Source organism: Squalius cephalus (genome assembly GCF_949319135.1).
Source record: "Squalius cephalus genome assembly, chromosome: 5".
Taxonomy (NCBI): Eukaryota; Metazoa; Chordata; class Actinopteri; order Cypriniformes; family Leuciscidae; genus Squalius; species Squalius cephalus.
The window spans coordinates 45872923-45894000 of record NC_137126.1 but is presented as its reverse complement, the minus strand read 5'-3'; the positions used below and the strand labels follow the sequence as shown (position 1 = coordinate 45894000).

At 35.7% G+C, this 21078-nt stretch overlaps 1 protein-coding gene across 4 annotated transcripts in view; it reads right to left on the bottom strand.

Moving 5' to 3' along the window:
• Positions 1 to 20359, bottom strand: part of pdlim5a (PDZ and LIM domain 5a) — a 54107-nt gene extending 33748 nt beyond the window's left edge. For 3 of the 4 annotated variants that reach the window (XM_079871152.1, XM_079871154.1, XM_079871155.1), the window contains exons 1-3: positions 20281 to 20359; positions 14367 to 14539; positions 3168 to 3319 (exon numbers count right to left, since the gene is read on the bottom strand). In XM_079871152.1, the coding sequence (XP_079727278.1) occupies positions 3168 to 3319; positions 14367 to 14465 (251 nt within the window). In that variant the 5' untranslated portion in view covers positions 14466 to 14539; positions 20281 to 20359. The remainder of the gene's footprint in view (positions 1 to 3167; positions 3320 to 14366; positions 14540 to 20280) is intronic. The other variant, XM_079871153.1, reaches the window with a different exon arrangement.
• Between the last annotated feature and the right edge of the window lie 719 nt (positions 20360 to 21078).

The following is a 21078-nucleotide window of genomic DNA, read 5'->3' as shown; positions in this document are numbered from 1 at the left end:
AACTTCATAGCAGCGACCTGATCTGGACATCTGATGGAAACTCTATCGCCCCCTTGATTAATGAGGTTTGGTACTTCCAGAAACATACTCAATGCAAGTACACAAAGTTCTTGTGTAAACTAATAAACCTGGCATTGTATATTATGAATATTGTTGGCTCTTTGACAAATAGCTTTTGCTCTTCGATTTTTGTAAGTATCCTTTTGTAGTGGATAAAAGCGCCTGTTAATTGCATAATTGTAAATGTACTGCAATTAGTTAAGTGGGCAATGTCGTTGGTAGCTGCTATAAACATGTTTATAAGATCCAAATTGCTCGGCACGGTCCTTCTCAAATGAAAACGGTTGACCTGAAAGCAAAAACTGACTAGAAGAAGACTGAGATTGCAACATTATTGAATTGACACATTTCAGAAAGTCACAATGCATGAAGCTCATGATAGAAGTGTTTGCTTTCACATACTTGCATAGAGATGTGTGTACAGCAGATAAACCATGAAGGTCTGCATATCACACTTCAATAAGTATGTACACACACACACACACACACACACACACTGCTGGTTTCAGATGGTGCTGATGCTGGTATAGTTCTATTAATACTAAGCCCCAGTAAAACTAAGAGAATGTGATTACCATCGCTATCTAAACAACACTGTATTTGAATATGGGTGAGATGAAGTCAATTGTCTTACATATTTAGGCCAACATTTATTTTAATTGTAAAAAAAAATATCTGGATTACACAGTTTTAACATTATAAACCTAATGCATATTTGTCAGTCATACATAAATTAAACAGGTACGATTTTCTGCACTAATTAAAGCATAGCATATTTGTTATGAATTATTTGCATCTATTTTCTTTTATGTAAAGAGGACGAATTATGCTGTTTTACATGTTTGAACGTTAAAAAGGTTTTCAAAGTTACAAAGTCATTCCAGTGGCAGTACTTATATCAGTGTCACTGTTTCTGAACTCCCTGAAGCGCCTCTGTTGTAGTCTCGAGTTTTCTTCCAGGAATGAACATGTAACAATATTCCTCATTTAAATAATTCCCACCCAAGGCATATGCAAATTAAAGGGGCAGGACCTGACTGAGTTGTGTTAGTAGTGTTTGCGTTTATGGTGAGGGGCGGGACATTTCCCAAATATGCTCAAAGCGGTTGACCAATCACAACACACTGGTCCAGCTGACCAATCAGAGCACACTTTTCAGAAGGAGGGGCTTCATAAAGACAGGAACTAAACAGAGAGTTTCTGACAGACTGGGAAGAGAGGAGCTGCAACAATGGCAGATATGGGGAAAAGAATATGTTTTTTGAACATTCAAGCATAAAAACCTATTCAAGTAGAGCTAAAAACAATATAAAGACTTAGTAAAAGGGCATAATATGACCTCTTTAAATAATCATAGTTTTAAAATCCGTTTATTCAAATTGCTTAGAATCAGCATAAATCTGTTCCTTGTGAAAAATGGCTAGCTGTGGAACAAGTAATATTCAGTTAGTTAAAATGTATGAGACTGAAATCAATTGTATTTATTTATGATAATACATATCTAAACTTGGTTATTGTGCATTTAAAACGCATTCAGTTTATTAGTACTATTATGGAAATCTTATTCGTTTCTTGCCGGTTAAATTATGTTTGACTGCCAAATATGCATCACATTAAGTTTATTAGTTTGTTTATGTTAAAACTGTGTAATCCAAATGAATGGAAATATTATAAGCAATTCAAATCTTACATTTAGGCCTGTATCTGGCCTTTTTTTCTCCCATATTCATTTGACACAGCTCATTTATCTGTCCATCACTGCCAGTCTCTCTCTCTCTCTGTTTTCACTTCCACTAGACCAATCCATGAGCGTTTTTCTGTCACCACTGGGCACACTGAGTCTGTCTGTTATGTGTCCGCATGTGCGTGTGTGTTTCCCATGGCTTGACAGTGAGACAAAATTTTCCATTAGTGGACAAAACAGGGAAACAGGAAGCTGGCACAGACACATGCAAACAAAACACACACTTATTCTGGTCCCAAAACACATACCATTCAAAAGTTTGGACAACTGTGCTCCACTAGTTCTCTGCATTTACGATAGATTGTGAGTGTTTGCGATTCTGCAACGTGACAACACTGGGTCTGAGAGCTGAGTTAGCATACGCTTCCAACCCGACACGGCTCAAATACACTGTTGTGATGCAAGTCTGAATGTTTTATCTTTCATTAGGGCTTAGCCTTCACTTATTTATCAAGTCATGACGAATACATGTAAAACTAAAACAAAGTATTGTATATATATATATATATATATATATATATATATATATATATATATATATATATATATATATAGATGGTTTCATTTTTTACTTTTTTTTTTTCTTTAAATTTGTGTGAAGGTAAGATTTTCAGTGGCCTCACACAAAGCTATCAAATGTCTTGGAATATTATAGGGATCATATTTATGGTCGTTTTTGTCATGTTTGCAGCTTGACAGGTAATAAAAAAATTTTTTTAAAAAAGTATATTAAAAAATAGAAAGTGGAACAGAAGGCATTATTCCAAAATAAACATTCCAAACAGTAGAATGCTCTAATTTGTCACAAGATATGTTAATTTATTATAAATGCATAAAATATATAATAAATAAAACCTAGTTAATCGAAAATAAATAAATATTAAAGATTTCAAAAAGTAGAATGCTCTATTTTTGTCACATGATCTCATTTTAAATTCAGTGAGTGGAATTCAATTAATAATAAATAACAATTACTTCTCTGTAGTCATAATGGAAGTTCAAGGCAAGCACACTGCATTGTGGGATACATTATTCCAGGCATTGTTATACAGTGTACTGCACATTTTGGCAAAGGTAGTAGTTTGTGTGTGTATTCTGTGCATACATATAATTTGTATCTGTGCCAATATACGTACTGCAGAATAAGAGTGAGTGTATCCTTGTATATTATTCAGAATATAGACTTCTATACAAATTTTTATTATTTTGAACAAGTACTATTTCCTATATCTTTGTGTTCAAAATGCATGTCATTTTTAGCATAATATTTATTATTTTATATTTTATATTATTATTATTTATTTATTTATTTATTTATTTATTTATTTAGCCAATTACCAAAGCAGTGCATGCATATTCTTACTTCTGTAAAGAGAGGATGAGCTTGTCTGTGCTGGCTTTAATCTTATTCTGAGCCTCAAGGTGGTTCATGCCTTCAGTGCTGATGCCATCAATGGACAGGACCAGATCTCGCACAGCGACTCCCGCTTTCGCAGCCTTTCCTCCATCCGTCAGCTGAAAAGACACACAGCTAATGGTCAAAACAACATAGTGACACATAGAGAAGCTTTCAAGTGCAAGATGGAGACTTCTGACTACACGGTTGTTATTCCTGCCGCAGTTGAGATGCTCAGACAAACAGACTGCTATTCTGTGCTGCTAGTAAAACTACACACCTTCAAATCATCTTATTAACATCATCTGCGTTATGCATAGTCATATTATTCAATAAATTGATTGATTTGGAGTTGCCCTTTCAAATGCACTACCAGTCAAAAGTGTCTAAAAAATTAAGATTTGTTTTAAGTTTTTGAAAGAAGTCTCTTATGCTATTATAACATTTTTTTATTTTTTTATTTAAAATAACTGCTTTCTATTTCAATGACTTTGACTTAGAATGTCATCTTACTTAGTAATTAAAGAAACTTCAGGCCAACATACACTTCTGTTCAACAGTTTGGGGTTTAATATTTTTGAAATGTCCCTCATGCAGTGAAACAGTAATTTTGTGAATTTGAAATACAATTTTTTATTTTAATATATTTTAAAATGTAATTTATTCCTGTGATGCAAAGCTGATTACTCCAGTCTTCAGTGTCACATGATCCTTCAGAAATCATTCTGATATGCTGATTTCATGCTCAAGAAACATTTCTTAATATCAATGTTAGAAACAGTTCATAATATTTCTGAGGAAACGGTGATACATTTTTCAGGAATCTTTGATGAACATACTGTTCAAAAGAACAGCATTCATCTAAAATGAATGAAACAGACATTATACATGTCTTTACTGTCACTTTTGATCTATTAAATGCATCCTTGCTGAATAAAAATATTCAATTCTTTTCAAATCTAACACCAAACCTTTGAATGGCAGTGTATGTGCAAATCAGAATTCAAATAAAAGTGACTGAAACAGACATAAGCTGCACTTTTGAACTTGGTAAAGTTTCACTGTGGAAGCTTTAGGAAACAAAGAGAGTATCTGACAGTAAAAGAAGTCATGAAGAGATTTACTTCAAAGACAGCTGAGCTTTCAACAGTAAACAACTCAGCTCTGAAATGGGACAAAAGTTCATGTTTAGTGCAACAAATCCAGTTTAAGTGGTGAATGCGTAAATCACAACGGACGCCCTGCGAACCTGAGGCCGGTGCGGTCGGGCCAATTCAAACAGAATTAAAGAAAAGATAACTCTGAAATCCCAGCCTGATGTGCAAGTCAAGCGTGACATTACAGCAGGGTTGCAAACTCGTGCAACTGTAGACCGCAGTCCGCTTTCAATCTCAATCCACTCAAGTGGTCTTCAATCATCACATGACCAGCTCTTTAATAAGATAATCTTATATAAACAGAAACCCTGCAGATGGCAGACACATGCTTTCGTGCTCAGCTGCCTTTTATACGAGACACTCTGAGACTACATTTATCCATCATTGTTTTGCCACAACCCTGCATGAAAGCGGCGCTCTTTCTAGTGCACATCGTTGAAATGCACCCGAGAAAAACATTTATGTGGCGAAAAGACAAGAACCTGGTCAAAAACATGTGTTATAAATATGCAGCATCGCTGGTTTGAGGCCGCAATAGCACAAAAGCCCGCCACGTTCTTTGATTCCTGTCATAACTTCTGTTTCCACTGGAGAGTAAACAGAAATAAAACACAAGGAGCATCTGAGAGCAATTACAGCACAACAGCACCCAAAAAACGGCTAAAGACAACATGGATGCCGTTATCCACGAAAACCACAATCTCGGATAAGTAAAGCAAAAGCCAGTTTGGAGGTGGAAACAAATAATTAACTCGCAAACACGTGTTTTTAGTGTTGTTTTTTAGCCGTCGTGTGCGATTGTAAAAGCTTCTTGGGTTTTCTCATTAATGCACTTGAGAAAATGTGGTGTGTAAGTCTTTGATTTAGATCAGTTACAGAACAGATGTACGCCGTGCCCTCGAGTACAACAGCGGACACTTACATCAACACACACACAATAAACACATCTGAAATCAAGAAGTGTAAGGAAGAAATTTCAAAGGAAAGGAAATGGGAGCAATATGAGGTCTGATGAAGAACAAGTGAGTGTGTGTGTGAATATGTGTACAAATGTATGTAAGTTTAGTAATGGGCTTAGGACTTTCATGGTTTCCGGCTCGTCTGTAGGGCAGAAAAACTGGTTTGAGTCTAACTGCAGCTTTAAAGAGAAAATAATGAATGAAAATTCATGCATTTTTCCACTCACTTGCAGAATTTCAGGACAGTTGCAGAAATAAAAGTTATCACAATATGAACAAGAGCATCTGCTTCCTCAAACCAATGATAATTGATTGTAAATGCAATTGTTGTTTGAATGAATTTGTAATAAATAAAAAAATTGACTTGAAATGAACGACAATGACTTTACAGGACTGGTCAACATATCACACACATTACCATTCAAAAGTTTGCAAAAGTGTTTGCAGTCATTTTTGATAAATTTAATGCATCCTTGCTGAACAAAATTTAAATAATGAGTCATGCATCATCAATCCTTTTGTCGTACCCTGATTCACTATGGCAAGCCTGTTATTATTGTTCATATTTTAGACCTGTCGGGATGGTCTTCGTGAGAAATTGGACAAAAGTCTCGTCATATCCGTAAATGGAGTAAAGTTGCTCCGGCTACTTTGACGTGTGTCTGGTGTGAGAGTGGCAGAGGATAGATGTCAGAATGTTTTTACATGGAGCTGCTAAATCTCCAACCTCAGGTGTATCTACCGTTTTAAACAAACGCCGAACAGAGGAGAGTCTGTTGGAAAAAAAGAGTAATAAAACGAGAATAAACATTGGCTTGGCTTTTCGGAGATGAGAACTGAAGGATTTGTAATGTTGTAAAAACAACACAGAGATGGTGTTTTTATTACTCAACAGGAGAGTAAGGTTTTATTGAACAGATAAATTGACACATATAACTCTCTAACAGAGTTCACTGTAAAGCATTATCTATTGTGAAGGCTCATTTCATTATGGTTTATTTATTTTCAAGGAAGTAGCTTGTCTATTAACTGGTAAAGATACAGTAAAGTGTTCAGCTAGTCAGCTTGAGATCCTTTCCATTTAAATTGGTTATATCTCTTAAGCCTAGTAAATGTTTTATGAGCAGTATGATAATCTTTCTCTCTTTCAGCTAAAAGCCACTGAAATTCACACAGCGCTGTCATACACAGGCCTCATTACACTTGGAATATTTCGCACAGGTCGCACTAAGGCCCTTTTTGACCATTTCCAGACCTTGGTCACTGTATGTTTCCATTGCATGTTCTCAGTGGAAAAAAGTAAGTCATAGATGTTTGGAACAACAGGTTACTCAGACAAGCCTGTAAGCAAACACACATTTCGGTGCGCGTCTTATGTTTTAGCTCAGCCTAACTCTGGTGTTAAATATTTTCACGACTTGTTTACTCATGTGGTGTGACGGTGGTTTAGAAAGTCAAGTCGTCAGACCAGTAATTAAAGGGCTGCTGGTTTCAGTGTTGCACCAGAGCCAAATGTTTTCTGCTGTGGAAGTGGATTCAATCTTTCATTGTAAAGAAGAAAGCACAGATCTGTGTATATGTAACGGCATAGAAAATTGAATGATTCTTTATAGGAATCATTCATACGCATGGACCACAAAGCAGATGTTTAGTTAAAAACTTCAAAACAATGAAAGCATGCAAGTATCAGGATGCTAAGCACCCAAAAGGACATAAAAGTATTATAAAAGAAACACATACATACTGTATAGGGCCCTATCTTGCACCCAGCACAATTGACTTTGTACACCGACGCATGTATCATTCCTATTTTGCACCCGACGCACAGCGGACTTTTCCCTCCACAGACTCTGTAAATTAGGGAATGAACTTGCGCTCCCGGGGGCGGTTCAGCGAAAAGAGGAGGCGTGTTCCAGCGCAAACGTTCCCTGGTGCTATTTTGCAGTTTCAGAAAACAATTCCGATACACACCAGGAGAAACCTAGTCTAAAGTCAGTGGCGCGTTGCGCATGTTTTTCATATGCTATTTTGAGGGCGCATGCGTGGCCATAATGTAGCGTGTGCACAACGCGCATACACTTGGATTCTCTCATCTACACAGAAGCAACAGTTTTCATTTTTGCAAATCATAGGCTACATTATTACAAGGAAAAATATTTACACACGAGGGAAATCACTGTTGTATCCATGAAGATGTGAAAAAATAGGCATAAATCTAGCTTACACATTTACCCAAATTATTATACGCCTGTTTAACCAAAGCTAATTTGGGTGGGTTTCTCCATCCCCATACAATGTCACTTCTCTGTGTTTTACGGCCGTGACGAGAACGTCGGTCTCCACGGCTGTGAACCGCTGTTATAATAGCAATCCGCCATGGATCAAGCGCGCCTGCTCTTAAAGGGAATGTGAGATGACACTCTGATTGGTTTATTTCACGTTACACCCAAACCACACCTATGAGTAATGTAGCTACTTCAGACCAACACATTTTAGATCCTCCCACAAAGTTACTTGCGTTTCGCGTTTGATACTTGCGTTTCAGATCATTAAAATAGGGCCCATAGTGTCATTCATGTTTTCTTTATGAATCTGTTCAATTTCCCAATCACACAATTGCACATAAAAACCTGAAAAATAACAGGTGGTGATTTTACGCAGCGTAACCGTGACGTCATCCAACATCCAGATGGTCCGCCACTTCAGCATCAGTGGTTTTACTGTTTCTGAAGGTGTTGCACGGCTGCTAGGTGAACAGTGAACAGAAGGTCTATTCAACTTCATAAACGTCCCTCAGAGACACACTGCCCCATGCAGTTAAACTGGGTGCGTTCATTAACTTCAATCTAAACACACATAAACTAGCTGTGAATACTCATAAAACGCCTTGTGTGTGTGTGTGTGTGTCTCTGAGGTACGGTGCGAGTGCTGTCGCAATCAATACTCTGAGCAGAACGCAGTCTGTATATAGAGACCGGCCAAAACTGTCAAGAAACGTCATTGTTGAGAAAATGTGTGCAGTAATATTCAGATGAAGTGCTAGAGACAGATACCATGTGCTTCATCACGATATACCGAACAGATCTACGCAAATAATTCAGTCATGTGTTTGAAAAGTCAGACAGAGAGGCATTTCATTCGGTTCTGGATTGGTCATTAAGAATGGTTGTGTTTGATTCTGGCACTAAAAAAAAGATATAAAAATGTTAGTGCCAGAAATTATTCAATTAAGGGCACTTTTTCTGTGATTTTTTTTAAAGAACAAAATAAACACCAAATCACTTATTCAAATTTTAATGTAAATTCTTGTTAAAATATATCTAAAGATATAATAATTATATTTTTTATTTCCAAAAAAATGACCACTTTTATTCAGTAATGATGCATTAAATTGATCAAAAGTGACAGTCAAGACACGTATAATTTAAATAAATGCTTTGTATTTTAAATAAATGCTGTTATTGCTGTTTCCACAAAAATATGAAGCAGCAGCACAACTGTTTTCAACATTGATAATAATAAGAAATGTTTCTTGAGTATCAAATCAGCATAACTTCTGAAGGATCATGTGACACTGAAGACTGGAGTAATGATGCTGAAAATTCAGCTTTGCATCACAGGAATAAAATACATTTTAAAATATATTCACATAGAAAACAGTAAATTGTAATAATATTTTACAATAATACAGTTTTTTTCTGTATTTTTGATTAAATAAATTCAGCCTTTGTGACCAGAAGAGACAAAAGCATTTCAAAATCTTAGCGAGCGTTTTGATCACAGAATGACCGATCAGAATCATGCACTCCAAAGCGCTGCGTAATCAAATATCATAAATGTCTGAATGAATGGTTGAGTTTGTTTCCTGCCCGTCTCGCGTTCACATGTGGAATCTTACAGGAGGTTTCAAGCAGATTTATTGGTGAGACTGGAAGCACAATCTGCTAACTTGATCAGGAGAAGCGGTACAGCTTGTACTTTTCAACAAAAACTCAGTGAAATGATGTCTGACATTATATCAGGTTTCAAAGAAAGCAAAGACATCTTCATTAAACTTTAATGTTTTCCCATATGGGCTATTTAAACGGATCCAACAGATACATGTTCTTTACTGTGTGTTTCTACGAACTTGACTCGTGTATTAATAAAGTGATAGTGTGACTATACTGTTTCTATACAGAACAAACCTGCTGCCAAAATACACCTACACACCACATGGAAAAATCTAAATAATGAAACAAACAGGAAAAGAGAGATGCAGAATCAAAAAAGTGAATTACAACAATCAAATTTCATTTAAGAGAAAGAAAGACAAGCACAGTACAGAAAACTGGTGGCACCATTCCACAATGTTAGTGTCAGATGGTACAGAAGTACAGAAAGAGAGAAACTGACACAGAACACACACCCATCTGTGATCCGGTGTACTGACACTAACCAGCAAGTATCGTCAGCTCCAAACCACAGTCTTATAAAGCCTAGTTTAGACCAGATCCCTGTATTAAATCCCACCATAAACCAGAACTTATGAGTATTAAATCTCTGTAAAGCTGGCTGGGGGTTCGGCGAGGTCCAAACCAACCCAATCTCGCTGCCAAACTTCCCACAACCAAAAATCACACTCCCACAACCTCAGACCTGTCCGCATCCAAACCCAACACACTCCCCCCACAAACGTTTATTTACAGTCTAAAGCTGTCACAGCGCCCGTCCCGTCTGAAATCAGCAGACGAGCGAAAACACTTGAAGAAATACTGCAGTTCTCGCCAGAAACGCTCGACTGTCTGCAGAGAACCTCTGAGAGAGCAGCTTATTTTATCATCGCATGAACTGGAACATTCTCATTTTATCTTATCATCGACGAAAAGTTTATCACCCACACATGTACACTCCTCTGGAGATGAAGTCATGAGATCTGGAAGGCAAAGCTTGAAGCAGAAGGTCTGTTTTAAGAACCACACCAGTTGCTGACAGAAATGTGGGTCTCTAGAAATTAGCATACTTGATTCTGATTGGTCAATCTTCTCAAATATAATTGCATAATTATTGCTAAATTGTGTAACATTTGAGCTGAGCTGATTGTATATCTCTAGTATCAGCCTTGCTTTCTTTATTACTAGGGCTGCACGATATTAAAGAAAAGTTCGATATGCGATAACTCATTAAATAATGCGATATTCGATATGCAATACAAAAATGCTTAATAATAAACTTAAATTATCTTTAAAATATATTTAAAATTATATAACCTTGCATACGTGTTTCACATTCTTTTTGTGACAAGAAAACACCCCTACAACTTCTGAAAGTGAACATCAGTGTTTTACTGTAGCATAAGAAGTGTTATGTTAACATCAGTGTAAACCACTGGGTTTAGGGTTTCAGGAAGGCCTACATTAGGTTTATTTAACAACAGAAACTGAATAATCAAATGTAAAAATAAAACACTGCTTAAATTTGACTGTATGAATTATATATACTGATTCTTATTAAAGCTACAAAAGTTATTCAGCCAAGAGCAGTGAGTGATTTTCTCAGTGTCTTTTGTTCATGAACCGTTATTGCAAGCTGTTGCGATATGCATATCGCGATATATACATATGTGATATTTCAATAATTTCGATATATTGTGCATTACTTAAATTCAATACTTTCCCTCCATCTATTTATTTGGCAACAGTCACGTTATAAGCAGGATAATATGGGAACCTGATCACATTGTTGAAAATGACTGCTAACTAGACATTATTACTTACTTGGGGCCAGATTTACTAAACAGGGCAAATCAGTGTGAGAGCGCAATCCCATAAAAGCGGAGATGAGAGTGGAAAGTTCTGCGCGTGATCTACTGACGACACACAAATTAAAGAACACAGACGCAGCCGGATCATTTCCATAATGACCAACGCAATCTGTTTTAAGACATGCTTTTTTTTTTTAGGCAGTAAATACCAATAAATTGACTATCGTAAACCTTAGTAAATAACCTTGAATGATTCATTTAAATACTCTCCTCCCATAAATTTTGCATCTGAAAGGGAAACTCCTACAAATGCATTTGCAATAAGATCAGCCGCAAAAATAACCCTGTCCACAACTTTTCAGCGCTAAATTTTCACTGCGTGTCTTTAGTAAATCCTGACAGTAGTTTTTTAACAGCAAAAGGAGGTTTGCGCTGGAGCAAGCCCTTAGTATTAATCCAAGATTTTTTTTTATAAGAATTATAAATTTGATCATTTATATATATATATATATATATATATAGTATATAAGAGTATATAAGAGTATATATATATATGAGTTCAGATGCAAAAGCCTCTAAGTGCCAAATCGCCTCTAAGACGAAAATTTCAGATGGCACTTAGAGGCTTTTGCATCTGAACTCTTTATACATTATATATATCAGAGAGAGAGAGAGAGAGAGAGAGAGAGAGAGAGAGAGAGAGAGAGAGAGAGAGAGAGAGAGAGAGAGAGAAAATAATAAGTAAATAAATAAACCAAAAAAAATTCAAGACACAAAATGCCGCAGAGAGATTTCATGGATTTTGACTGATTTGAATTCAGGGACACTATTGATCCAAATAAATCAATAATAAAAAATTTTTTTTACCTGCTCATTGAAATACGCTAAATGAAACTTCTAAACTCTATTTAAGAAAGAGACATTTTAAGAGCATGTTTTTTTTTATTGACTGTTATATAATGTAAAATAAAAAAGTTATTAAAGCTACACTGTGTAATTTTTTAAGTTGATTCTTAGCAAAAAACACTTTGTTCTTTCAAAATTATATGTGTTTATTAATGTGTAATTACTTCTACCAACTAATCAAGTATTCTCGTAAGTGTAAAATCTGCCATTTATAATACATATGAGCGAGTCGCTCGAACGGCAGCAGCCATGTTGCGCCTCCATCTTGAAAATACATTAGCCTAAGAGGGACATACCTGGAAATTCAAGCTTCGCCTTTCGCGTTTTACACTCAGTGGCGCCGTGACGAATGCGAGGAGGAGATTACTCGCGACTGCCGGCAGATTTTAAATAATAAAAAATAATAATACGGCCACCGTAGAAGTTAAAACGCCCTCGGAATGGGAGGGGCTAGAAAGTAATATTCAGTTGGTAGTCATAAACAATTTCACCGCTAGATGGGAGAAAATCCTACACAGTGTAGCTTTAAGATATAAGGGTCAAACACCTGTGAAAATTCCTTCATATTAACAGTACAATGAGTTAAATTTTTATGGAATTTTTTTCTAATATACACCTAATCACACTGGCTGTTGGAAAAACAGTGCTAGCTGTTAGAAAGCCTGTACACAGATGAGCTACTGTCACACTGCAGTTTCACTAATTGGTACTCCCCCAACGATGCTGAATAGAGATGAGAGGAATGTAAATCCCACATTAATGATGTGTCCGGCACACTAGCACAGCACTGAACCCTGGCTATAGCTGACGGCAGCGCTCCCAGATTTTACTGAGGATCAGAAGTTGAAATAACATCTTTTATTGAGTGTGAGTAACGTCTGTAGCGGGATCCGAGAGAGCTCTCGCACAATTGATCAAATATTTTCACTGGCTTCCTGTATAAAGCGCTCTAAGCCACAAACCAAACCAACCAGCAGCGAGACGAACCACAACATCACAAACTGTGAAGTGACGAATCACTGTCTGACTGTCGCAACCATTAGCAGAAAACATTTATATGAAATTGCCCAATAGTCCAAAGTCAGATCACATTGCTATGAGCTTTTAAGCAACTCATAAGAATGAAACACTTAGAGACAGCGAGGCAGACAGGGGAAGGCAAAGGGAAAGAAGGAAGAGCTTGGAGACAGGGAGGGAAAGAAATAGAGAGAGGCAAGGAAAATCAATCAGAAGGTCATTTACATCACTCCTCTGCCAGATGGCATTGTGGGAATAGCTGTCATACATTGGCAGTTCAAACGGGCGTGTGACATAAGTGGATCTTTGTGAGTGTGTGCGTGTGTGTGTGTGTGTGTGTAAAAGAGCGAGAGGGAGAAAGATACTGTAGATAGAGGGAGTGTGGAAGACTCATTAGGAAATTAAAAGTATGAACAGGTGGAAAGGAAAGGTTACATAGATCATTTATCAGATATAGATAAATAAGTTAGCCCTGTGGTCAAGAGGAAATTAGATGAGGGTAAACTAAGAGTGTGTATTATATTTTAAAATAAACATTTTAACTGCTATCAAGTGACATTAGAAGAAAGCGCCTATAAATATAGAGGCACTGAAATATGACTCCTCAAAAAGAAGTGGTCCACATTAGAAGTATGCATTAAATTGTTTAAAAGTGACAGTAAAGATATGTACAGTGTTACAAAACAAAAATGTTACAAATGCTGTTCTTTTTACCTTTAGATATTCATTAAAGAATGCTGTAAAAATTATAATGTATCACAGTTATTAAGCAGCACGGTTTTCAACATTGCTAATGTTTCTTGAGCATCAAATCAGCATATTATAATGATTTCTGAATGATCATGTGACACTAAAGACTGGAGTAATGATGCTGAAAATTCAGCTTTGATCAAAGGAATGCATTACATTTAATAAATAAATGTATTAAAATGTATAAATTATAATTTAATGATTAAAACAATACATTCAAATGTGTTAAAACAGTTATTTTAAATTTAAATTGAGTTTTTTTAATCAAATGCATCCTTTGTGTAAGTGTAAGAGAGTGTAATAGACGTCTTTGAAAAACATTTTAAAAATCTTCCCAAACTTGGTGTAGATTTTACAGCAGTAGTGTGTATTTAACACCATATGCATCTCTCAATCACAGGCAGCTGTAAATGACTGGCCTTTTTTAAACATCTGGTCACATGATAAACATTGGGCACCGTTTTAAAACACAGCTTACCACACTCGTATACATAATGGTGAGTTCAAAAGCAACAGAGAAAATAGACAAAAAGAGAAGAGCGAGGGGTGTGAGAGATCATTAAAGGGGTGCAGATGGTGTCGGGGGTCAGAAGGGGTGTATCATGTTTGAATGAATGTGTGTGTTCGTACTCACCCGTGAAATGGAGAGAGGCATGTTGAAGTCTTTCCCCCCCTGCAGTCTGAAGCCCCAGGGAGCCGGACCCTGTAACACCACACTGTATTTACCACTCATACTGTAGCTGTCTGATATTAAACACACCCTCAGAGGCTGCCAAACACACACTTAGAAGATCCTCACAGAACGCCCTGGGAAGAGAGAGAGAGAGAGAAGGAGAGAGAGAGAGAGAGAGAGAGAGAGAGAGAGAGAGAGAGAGAGAGAGAGAGAGAGAGAGAGAGAGAGAGAGAGGGGCAAAAATGTTCAGTCGGACATTGTTGAAAAAGTGCATGATTTAGAACTTTTTACAATTTCTAAATAAAATGTAAGTGGCGTGTCTGTGCAGAACACAAGGGTTGCTATTGCTGTGCAGTTGTTAAGGTGTTCAGGATGGATGCTTACTAGCAAAAACCTGTTTTACTTGAAGGAAAGTTTTAATATGATGGGTTAGTGGCTTACAGTATGAGCAATAGAAATAGTGATGCTTGCCTTATGAAACACCACTAATGAAGTTGATTAGTAGCAGAAAGCTGTATTAAAGGCATAGATATTTTTAAGAACATACTGTTCTTAAAAAAAGTCTGGGGTCTCTAAGATTTTTATTACAGTAATGTTAGTTATTACAGTAATACAACCTATTTTGTAATTCAATAAACAATATACTGTAGTTGTATGTATCAGTTTTGGCTTCTTATATCATTTTATTCCTCAACTATATACAAAAGGAACCTGAGGATGGTATATTTGACTCCAGAAGTACTCTATGGGTTTTTTATTTTTTATTTAAACTAGTACTTCTTTTATTCCTTATTTCTTTCGTAACCCTACTTCTCAATAATTCTCAAGATTTCCCTACTATTCTTAATTATCCTCATTTTTATACTAGGTCTGGTCTTAGTGGGAGAATGTAATCTATCCATTTTCCCCATAATTTGACAAATTTCTCAGACTGTAACCGAAGATTCATGGTTATCATGTAGATTTTGTAAACTATTCCCAGCCAATCATTAATTTCCAGTATTTCAGGTTGTAACCATTTTCTGGTTATAGCTTTTTTTGCAAGCTATCAACAGGATCCTCATCAAATATTTATCAGTCTTCTAATTTAGGATTTGAGTTAATTTAGTATAGAGTTAAAAAACTAAATTGGACCTTGAATATACACTTTAAACTCTTCAATATTTCTGAACTTCAGAGCATTCCCAGAGCATTCCCAGAGCATTCCCTATGATTGGCTGATCCGAGCCGCAGATTGCACGTTTGCTTTGTTATCTCTTCTGCTCAGAGGTGAGGAAAAATCTAGTAATATTTTTCCAACCAAATTATCTCCAGGTTGAGGAATGTGTTGTCTTCCACTCTTTGATTTAAGAATACTTTTCCAATCTTCCTCTAGGATTTCAACATTTCCTTCCATTTCACTTTTATTTTTTATACATTGGGTATTTTCTAATTTACTGTCTTGTAGACTTTTATATAATTTTGTAATTATTTTAGTCATGTCACCCGCTTTATATATTGAAATAAACATTGCAAGAATACTATTGTTTTCCTTGTCATTACAGTCCCTTGTAATATTAATAACTGTATGTCTTATTTGTAAGTAACTATTAAAATCTTGATTACATAACAAGTATTCACATTTGAGTGTCTCAAAACCCAACACTTTTCCTTTATGTTAAAAAGTACGGTATGCTGTGAGGGCTCGTTTAGTCCAAGCTACCATATAGTATTTGGATCAAATGTTGAATCGTAAGCGGGCCATCTCAATATTGATACCAAGTCTATCAAAATATCTTTAATAAGATACTGGTCCACGTCGATAAGATTTTTTAAAAGAAGTCTTTCATGCTCACCAAGGCTGCATTTATTTGATCAAAAATACAGTAAAAACAGTAATATTGTGAAATACTATTACATTTTTAAAAAACTGTTTTCTATTTTAATTTATTTTTAAATGTAATTAATTCCTGTGACGTAAAGCTGTATTTTCAGCAGCCATTACTCCAGTTTTCAGCTGTATTTACCTTTATATATTTATTTATTTATATTTTTCCACGATTATGTGATGAATAGAAAGTTTAAAAGAACAGCATTTAAATCTTTTGTAACATTATAAATGTCTTTGCTGGCAGTTTTGATCAACTATTAATTTCTTTAAAAGAAATCAAACGTACTGACCCCAAATGTTTTTGAAAGATTTGTCAAATTCAAACTGTCAAATAACAAAATATCAGTAGCAAATAAAAAAAGTTGTCATGAAGTAAACATCAGAACACCTGGCAACAACAGCACAATTAATCCAGACACATTTACCTTCAGAAAGCAACACTCTTGAGTCTTGACTAAACGAAAACTCCTCTGCAACACGGCGAATAATAATGGTCTAAAGGTCCGACACAAAATGATCCACCCAGATGGCAGATTGTCATTTTATACCCATCTATCAGGAGGGGGGTGTGTATTTTGGGGGTTGGGATGGGGGTGCTTGGGCTTACACGCTGATATTTTGGGAATGGACCCTAGACGTGCTGCCAAACATTAAGAAGGAAACGTCATAAAGCCAACTAGAACCCAGAACAAAGGTTCTGAGATTAGACGGTCAGGATCAGACGCTGGAATGTTCCACGGGTAGGATTGGCGTCCTGTACTCAGCACATTTTAAGAGGGAACGCTTTAGCCTGCCAGTATCTCTATCTACTGCTCATATTGTCCAATAATTCACCAGTGGAAAAGAGTAAGACTGCTGTAAACACTGGAATGGAGATGAGATCCACATGTGATCCGTACTGTCATCATTATTCAGATGACTCTTCATCAGCTATCAGACAAATGTCACATTAAACAAATACAAATAATGGACAATTATAGTAATGCTTAACATATGCTGTTTAAACCATATACAATTATACTAAATGTATCTTTCATCATTCTATTCTGTTAGTCAGTCTGACTAGATAGATAGATAGATAGATAGATAGATAGATAGATAGATAGATAGATAGATAGATAGATAGATAGATAGATAGATAGATAGATAGATAGATAGATAGATAGATAGATAGATAGATAGATAGATAGATAGATAGACAGACGGATGGATGGATGGATGGAATGAACTGCCATTAAATGACAGACTACACATCCACACACACATATCATATCCACTCATGTGTGTGTTGAGTGAGGGGTTTGTCCGGTATCTGACCCAGATCTAATATCAATAATAGTTTAACGCTCATCACAGTCCATGTGTTCCCTGCTACACACACACACACACACACACACACACACACACACACGATGGGATTCCATGTTTTATGGGGACTTTCCATAGACAATGATATTTATACTGTACAAACTGTGTGTATATATATATATACCCTTACATTAGCCCTAATCCTACACATCACAGAAAACTTTCTAAATTTTTACATTTTCAATCAAAACACATCACTTTGTATGATTTATAAGCTGTTTTCCTCATGGGGACCAAAAAATGTGCCAATGATGATAAGGATTTCAGATATTGCCATCTTTGTGGGGACATTTTGTCCCCATAATGTAGGGTTTACCTGAACCATACACACACACACACACACACACACACACACACACACACACACTCATCTCTATTGCCACAGAAGTGCATCCATACATAAGGAAATCACATAGTGACATATGATAAATGATATATGCAAAGACACACAATAGAGCATTTGGATGCACACTGAGTGGCGGCAGTAAGTAGCTTAAGTGAGAACAGCTGAGACCAAAACGAGAACAATACGTGTGTGTGTGTGTGTGTGTGTGTGTGTGTGTGTGTGTGTGTGTGTGTGTGTGTGTGTGTGTGTGTGTGTGTGTGTGTGTGTGTGTGTGGCAAATAATAGCTATCGGATTAAGTGCCTCTCTGGTTTACTGTTTTTTTCCACCAACGTGCCATTATAGATCCAGTGACTTGGGAGACACAAGTGTTTCATCAGGCCACAGTTTTAGATGATATGATTAATTAGCATTACAAAGTGATTTAACTACATTAACTTACCATTATAGTGTGCGTGAGACATTTCTAAATAAAAATATCATGCACATGAACACAAACAAACTGTCTGGCTATATGTGACTCAACACTAATCTAATTTAATCCCAATCTGTCTGCACTGAATCAATGCAATTACACCAGACTAGCAACTAATTCAGTCGTCTGATTCCTGCTGACAACTCACACAACTTTCCAAACCTGCATAGGAAAGCAACAGCATTATTTAAGGCATAATTCTTGTCTGAAGCACACACACTGTATGACAGATTAAACACTTACGTTTAATACTCAGGGTTTGAAGTTTGCTCAAATCTCTAAATACGAGCAACTGTAATAGTAATGCTTGACTAATTAAACATTACTAATAACTAAACCCCCAAAAGGCAGTCGTTCCTGGAAGAGTAAGTGAGCAGATCTTCACAAGGACCAATCAATGTTCTACATGCTAAAAATAAATAATGAAATAGTGTCTGTGCATTTGAGCATCTGTTTGCTGTGTGTGCGTGTGTGTGTGTTTGTGTGTGTGCGTGTGCGTGTGTGTGGGAAAGAATCAGAATGATCACAATGATGCATGCCTGCAATTTCATTCAAAAGATTAAAAGTCCATGCTAAACTGGCACAACATTGCAAAGAAGCTAGAAACAGTTTATCCAAAAAGGCAAGATATATTTTTTATTTTTAACATATTATACTGATAAAAAAGTTTAAAAAGCTAAATTAAAATAAATGTAATGTATGTAATGTATTTAAATATTAATTTAAATGTAGTTAATATTAATGTAGTCAGTCTTAAATAAATTATATTTACATTCCTAATATAATACCTACATTTTTAGGTTAACTTAACCATTCAAAAAGATAAGATAACATCTATTTGAAAATATCTGCATGAAACCAAGCACTGTACAGAAAAGATTCTCCAAAGCATCTTCATTTTATATATACTGAATTGATGAATTGTTTTGAATAATAGTTCTCATGTGCTGCATGTGTAATGTGCTCATCCAGAGGGGGTGAAGACAGACACGGCCCCCAGCTTGCATAACATATGACATCCAGCCCATCCATATGGGGCCCCCAGAGACATCAATGAGACATTACGGCTCCTCGACACAACCTAATGTTAATCGCTTTCACCGTTGATTTCAGTTTACTCAATTCACTCCATTTGTGGTGGTTACTAATATTGACCAACTTTTATTCATGCGAAATCAATTACACACAAAAAAAATCCATGCATTCATTCATTTCTTCAGTGAATATCATATAGGAGCCAAAGAAAATTAAAGCTGTCATGAATTAGTATATTTACTATAACTAAACATCCAGTGCCATCCTAGCTTTGCTATAGGTGTTGGGTAAACACAAAAACCCACTGGCATTTAAACCAAAAGGTTAAAAGAGAACATGGTTTCTTATGACCCATGTATATTTCGTTTGGGGCAAGTTGTCACATTTATATAGGGACATGTTGTTTATGTGTTCTTAAACAATATGGTCTTTTGAACAAAACAGTGGTACATTTTAGAATGTTTCTACATATATTTGTTTCACAAATTACTTTTCAGAATTGTCCAACTGTTTACATTTGAGTCAAAAGCCTTTAAATAGCCTGTTTTAAACGCAGACATGTTTAGTTAAAATTAGCTTATTTACACTTTTCAAACAACCGTATTCTTCTCAAATCAGTGTCGGTGAACAGCAAGTGCTGCTGTGACAACATGCCCCGGTCAGAGAAAAGTATCAGATAAAAAGTAGCCTGTTTAACTGAAAACTATATAAAACACTTTGACATTGCCTATGACAGTTTAACACGTTCCCCTCTCTCGTGTGATGTGATGAACCTGCACTTACCTGTGTCTGTGTGTAAAGGTCTGTGATGTGAGGCGTCTGTTGTTCAGTTGCGGAGCTGCTTCATGTTCCCTCCGCAAGTGACGTCACTAAACATGGGCTGGACCAGAGACACGCCCCCTACCTTTCGCCACGCCCATTACTCCAACCTGCAGATACACACACTTGGAGAAGTATACGAGACATTACATTCATGCAAAAGATTACAAAGACAGACTTTCCTGCATCTCCCCTAAAACCCCCTTTTTTTATGGACACTAATACATTTTGTACTACTATTAAGTTGCCAATATATTATCCATGCTGTAATAGGTTAAATATCTGTAAAAAAAATTAATAAATAAAAATCATGAAACAAAAAACAATTCAGTGTGTGCAGCTGAATGACATTTTATACAAATATTTAATTTGTATGATGCAAAAAAAAAAAAAAAAAACTTAAAAACAATGTATTTTATGGTTTATACCAATTATAAATATAATGCCCTGGCAAAAGTGTACACAAATTAAAAATACAATATGAAAAATACAATATTAAAATAAAATAAAACAAAAACAATTCAAAGTGTAGCTGAATTACATTCTTATATATTGTAGGCTACTGATAAAGTAAAAAATAAAATAAACAAATGATAACTTACAAATTCAATGTATGGTTATAAATAGAAAGTTCGGGCAAAGTGCAAATAAAATAATTAAAAAAAATGAATAAAAAATGTAATTAAAATAGAATAAAATAAAATAAAATAAATAATTACATAATAAAATAAATAATAACATAATAAATTAACAAAATAACAT